This window comes from Chionomys nivalis, chromosome 22 (genome assembly GCF_950005125.1).
Source record: "Chionomys nivalis chromosome 22, mChiNiv1.1, whole genome shotgun sequence".
NCBI lineage: Eukaryota > Metazoa > Chordata > Mammalia > Rodentia > Cricetidae > Chionomys > Chionomys nivalis.
Window position 1 is genome coordinate 4,768,509 of NC_080107.1, and position 5,813 is coordinate 4,774,321.

General features: G+C 45.1%; 1 protein-coding gene across 1 annotated transcript; it reads left to right on the top strand.

Moving 5' to 3' along the window:
- The first annotated feature begins 1,019 nt into the window (after positions 1 to 1,019).
- Positions 1,020 to 5,133, top strand: Neurod1 (neuronal differentiation 1). Its single transcript, XM_057755421.1, has 2 exons — positions 1,020 to 1,219; positions 2,753 to 5,133. The coding sequence occupies exon 2, from the start codon at positions 2,764 to 2,766 to the stop codon at positions 3,832 to 3,834; it is 1,071 nt and encodes a 356-aa protein (XP_057611404.1). The 5' UTR covers positions 1,020 to 1,219; positions 2,753 to 2,763; the 3' UTR covers positions 3,835 to 5,133.
- Positions 5,134 to 5,813: the final 680 nt, after the last annotated feature.

The following is a 5,813-nucleotide window of genomic DNA, read 5'->3' on the forward strand; positions in this document are numbered from 1 at the left end:
TAAATTAAGTGCCTTTGCAACCTCTCTTTAAGAGTTTTCTGACCGAGGATTCTGGAGATTGAGCACCATGGGCTAGAAGAAGACTGAGGTTGAGACTAAGGTCTGTGTCAGGAATAAAATGCCAAGTTGGGACCATAGGGTTGTTGAATCTCAGCATTCCCTAGACAGGCTAGGTGAGGTCATGTTTTTCTACAGAAGCTTCTGAAGGCCAGTGGAAAGGCAGCTGGGAAAACCTAGCTTTAGGCACAGAATTCTAAGGGTCAGATTTGAAAACTGTCATAGGGAATAGGAGCCCGTGAAGACTAGAATACGAAGGGTCGCATTTTGGGAGTTCAGTGGCAGGTGGGAGAGGGTGATCTAGTCAGGAAGGGTGAGAACTAGTCAAAGCTATGTTTCCGAATGAGGTCATTTTTATATGAAATATACGATTGCCTTGAGGGGTGATGGAGATTAGAAGCCAGCCACCCTTTGGTGCCAATGAGCAAAGTGGCTGCCAAGGGATAGAAGCCAAGAGATGGGCCTCTCCGAGAGGACAGAGCGTCAAGCTGCACAGACCATTGTCAAGAGGAGGGTTCTTCAGCTCACTCCAGTCTCCCTAATTGTGCCTGGTTCACCTGTCTCCCTTTCCACGCTAGACAAGCTTCAGGCTAGGACCTAGACAGTCATCTTAACCTTTCCCGCTCGCCTCCAGCAAACCCCTCCTCTACATCCTCTGCCTTCTGCCGCCACAAAGGGTTAATCTCTCCTGCGGGTAAAAACAGGTCCACGGAGTCTCTAACTGGCGACAGATGGGCCACTTTCTTCTGGCCACAAAGGGGCCGGAATGGAGCGCTCCGCGGCATACAAATAGGCAGGTCACGTGGTTCCCGGCTCTTGGCTGGACCGGGAAGACCATATGGCGCATGCCGGGGAGGAAGGAGCAGGGGCGGAGGTACTGTGGGGGTGAGGGGAGTGGTGGTGGAAGGGGGCGGGAGGGGAGTTCTGGGGAGGGGTGAGTGGGGGCGGGACGCGCTCAGTCCGGACGCGTGCGCGATTGTGGGGCGCAGAGACCTGCTCGTTGCTCAGCTCGCGGCCCCGCCCGCGCTCAGCATCAGCAACACGGCTATATAACCCTAGCGCCGCGCCACCGGGACACGAGGAATTCGCCCACGTAGAAGGCACGGTGCCCCGAGGCTCCAGGGTTATGAGATCGTCACTGCTTAGGACCTTCTAACAACAGGTAATTACGATTCCTATTTTTTCCTCTCTCGAAAATAAAAGCATTAATTGAAGAACTGTACCTTGGTACTTTGCATGCGCACATTCGTGGAGATGAACGTCCGTGTATTGAAATCAGTGGCCCTCCCCGTAATTGCCCACAAGTTCTCGCACATAATGAGTCCCAGCACTCAAGTACCTCCCGCAGGCTTTCTAATTAAATTTAATTTTTAATAGTAGAGGAGCTTTTAGGATGTTTGTGGGGGGAACTGTAATTATTTGTAAGCGATTATTTGAAAGTCCCTAAAGCAAACAACCACTTCACGTTCTCACTCATTCCGGTGAGGAAAGAATTGCCTGCTCCCCAGAGTTTTATTTTGTGTGCAGATATTTAGGTGCACTGTGAATTTGAAACTATTTATGCCAGGGGCATAGAGTATGCACAGCCTGGGAAACTGATCGGACTCTGAGATAGTTTAGCTCAAATGTGGGGGAAGAGAGAGGTAGGAAAGAGGACTTCTCCTGCTACCTGTTACTGCTCCAGAGGCGGCCAAGTCCCCAGCAGCTTCTGCTGGGGCCAGACATTCAATTGTTTTACTAAAGGCTTTTTCCAGTCCTTATTAGAAGCGGCACCTTCACCATTGCCAATCGCTGACCATTGTAATTACTCAATCTTTTAAAGGGAGGTCTGAGGCGAACTTTGAAAAGCCCCAATAAAGAGCAGGCGGCCCTTTCAATGGGCTGTTTATTAGAGAGGAGCCTTCGGCACCTGATCCCCGGCGCGTGGGAGAGCCTCGCCTGGGAGCCAGAGCTTTTGTACAAGGTGGGAATTTAGCAGGGGGTGTGAGGAGAGGAAAGAAAGGCAAGGGAAAGACGGAGGACGTGTGCCCACTTCTGTGGCCAAATGTGTCGTTGATAGGAGCATAATTTGGTAGAAACTACTTTTGCTCTTGCATTGGCCTCCAATCTCCCTTCTGGATAATCTTCTTACAAATCCGGGTCAGTGTTAGTAAATTACGTAATGGTTCCTCTATTTATTTAAACCTCTAAGTACCGAGAAACCAGAACAGAGATGGGGTCTGAATGTTCCATTTCCAAACTAGTCATGTGTGTGTGTGTGTGTGTGTGTGAGAGAGAGAGAGAGAGAGAGAGAGAGAGAGAGAGAGAGAGAGAGAGAGAGGGAAGTGACTTGGGACACTTGCAGAAAAACATGCATACAGCACTTGTTTCAACACAGGCATCTGATCAGGCATCGAATCACCCTGCACACACTTAAGCTGATCACTAGGAAATGTACCCACAGCCATCCCTGACAGCCCCAGCACTGTCTCTACTACGCAGCAGCGAGGCACAAACATGCCAGCATGAAGTGCTGCGTTCAACTTTTCCTAGAGGCATCCATTTTGCAGCGGACTCGTGTGTTTCTAATCGTGTGCTTTTCTGAAGGATTGGGGAGAGGGAGTTGAAGGTTCATCTAACTTTTAAATTTAGTAGGTATTTTGCATTTTCCTTCTTTCTTTTTCTTTCTGCTTGCCTCCCTCCCTGTTGAATACAGGAAGTGGAAATATGACCAAATCATACAGCGAGAGCGGGCTGATGGGCGAGTCTCAGCCCCAAGGTCCCCCAAGCTGGACAGATGAATGTCTCAGTTCTCAGGACGAGGAACACGAGGCAGACAAGAAGGAGGACGAGCTCGAAGCCATGAATGCGGAGGAAGACTCTCTGAGAAATGGAGGAGAAGAGGAGGATGAAGATGAGGACCTGGAGGAAGAGGAGGAGGAAGAAGAGGAGGAGGATGATCAAAAGCCCAAGAGACGGGGACCCAAAAAGAAAAAGATGACCAAGGCGCGCCTAGAGCGTTTTAAATTAAGGCGCATGAAGGCCAACGCCCGTGAGCGGAACCGCATGCACGGACTGAACGCAGCGCTGGACAACCTGCGCAAAGTGGTACCCTGCTACTCCAAGACCCAGAAGCTGTCCAAGATCGAGACTCTGCGCTTGGCCAAAAACTACATTTGGGCTCTGTCAGAGATCTTGCGCTCAGGCAAAAGCCCTGACCTGGTCTCCTTCGTTCAAACGCTCTGCAAAGGTTTGTCCCAGCCTACCACCAACTTGGTCGCTGGCTGCCTGCAGCTCAACCCACGGACTTTCCTGCCCGAGCAGAACCCGGACATGCCCCCGCATCTGCCCACTGCCAGCGCTTCCTTTCCGGTGCACCCGTACTCCTACCAGTCCCCTGGGCTACCGAGCCCTCCCTATGGCACCATGGACAGCTCCCACGTCTTCCATGTCAAGCCGCCGCCACATGCCTACAGCGCTGCCCTGGAGCCCTTCTTTGAGAGCCCCCTGACAGATTGCACCAGTCCTTCCTTCGACGGACCCCTTAGCCCGCCGCTCAGCATCAATGGCAACTTCTCTTTCAAACACGAACCATCCGCCGAGTTTGAAAAAAATTATGCCTTTACCATGCACTACCCTGCAGCGACCCTGGCAGGGCCCCAAAGCCACGGATCAATCTTCTCTGGTGCCGCTGCCCCTCGCTGCGAGATCCCCATAGACAATATTATGTCTTTCGATAGCCATTCGCATCATGAGCGAGTCATGAGTGCCCAGCTCAATGCCATCTTTCACGATTAGAGGCACGTCAGTTTCACCACGCCCGGGAAACGAACCCACTGTGCTTACAGTGTCTGTCGTGTTTACAGAAGGCAGCCTTTTTTGCTATGATTGCTGCAAAGGGCAAATACTCGAAGCTTCAAGTGATATATGTATTTATTGTCGTTACTGCCTTTGGAAGAGACAGGGAATCAAAGTTCCTGTTCACCTTATGTATTGTTTTCTATAGCTCTTCTATTTTAAAAATAATAACAATACAGTAAAGTAAAAAAGGAAATGTGTACCACGAATTTCGTGTAGCTGTATTCAGATCATATTAATTATCTGATCGGGATAAAAAAATCACAAGCAATAATTAGGATCTATGCAATTTTTAAACTAGTAATGGGCCAATTAAAATATATATAAATCTATATTTTTCAACCAGCATTTTACTACTTGTTACCTTTCCCATGCCGAATTATTTTGTTGTGATTTTGTACAGAATTTTTAATGACTTTTTATAATGTGGATTTCCTATTTTAAAACCATGCAGCTTCATCAATTTTTATACATATCAGAAAAGTAGAATTATATCTAATTTATACAAAATAATTTAACTAATTTAAACCAGCAGAAAAGTGCTTAGAAAGTTATTGCGTTGCCTTAGCACTTCTTTCTTCTCTAATTGTAAAAAAATACACAAAACAAATTGCACAATTTGAGCAATCCATTTCACTTTAAAGTCGTCCCTTCTCCTTAAAATAGAAACCAGATCCATAACACTCAAGAAGATAAAAAAGATGCATTCCTTATCAAAACATATCAATTCATGACTTGCACAAGCTTGTATATACATATTATAAATAAATGCCAACACACACTCCTTTAAATCAAAAGCTGCTTGACTATCACATACAATTTGCACTTGTTCATTTTAGTCTTTTCTTTGAATTTCATGATTTTACGGAGTGTCTGAAGCTATTGATGTTTCCAGAAAATATAAATGCATGATTTTATACATAGTTCAACAAATGGTGGGGTTTGTCATCTATTCATGTAATAAATCTGAGCCTAAATTTATTCAGGTTGTTACTGTTGGATTTATACCTATGTAGTCAGTTAGTACAGTAGCGTAAATAAAACTCAAATCATTGAATTCCTAATTAGAACAATAGCTATCGCATGTGAAGATGCAGTCCAGATAAGTGCTGTCTGCAGTGTGATGCTGGTACTACCGGAACTGAGCTGTGCTGTAATCTTGTTTGTAATCCTGTGTATTATGGTGCAATGCACAATTTAGAGAACACTCATGCAGTGGCAATAAAAATAGTCTTGAAAATCCAAACAATTGTTTTGTTTCTCCCAAAAGTGGTTTTTAACGGATACAGTTGTACCCAGGGGGATCGGCTTCTGCATTTGCTGAGTTAAAAATGCCCAGAACTAGTTGGAAAAGTCACCTTGCTTAGGGAGTCATCGCTTCCTCATAGGTAATAGATCTAGTTCCCGTTTCACTCTTTGGAATACTGGGCTGTAGAAGGAAACTGGACAAACTACTGTGCTTTTTCTTTACATTTCTTTAGCTTTGGGTAGACTCTTTTTTTTTTTTTTGCCCATGTGTTTGTTACTATTTGTTTAAATAATTGTTTCTTTTATTTTAAGGTGGATTTACTTAGTTATTAGCCAGAAACACACAAATGCCTTAGTTTAATTTGTTTACGCTTTTAAAACAAACAATTTGCATATTTTCTTAGGGTTCTATTACCTGTAAATTTTCCTGAACTCAATAGTTTTCTTTCAAAACAGTGATATAATTTCAAAATTTATCTGATATTGTAGGGAAATTAATTAATTAAAAGATTCCCAGAAAATGTGGCAGTTTCTAATCGCTCTATAAGTGTCTTGAGATGAGTTCAATAATTTTTCCACAAAAGTGTTAGTGATTTTTTTTGTACATAAGAATATACTGTTTGTATTCTGTTTCAGGAAGGTATATTGCTCCCCAGTCTCCTTTGCAGTCC

Coding starts and splice junctions, on each gene's coding strand:
- Neurod1 (XM_057755421.1), top strand. CDS start 2,764: ATGACCAAATCATACAGCGAGAGCGGGCTGATGGGCGAGTCTCAGCCC.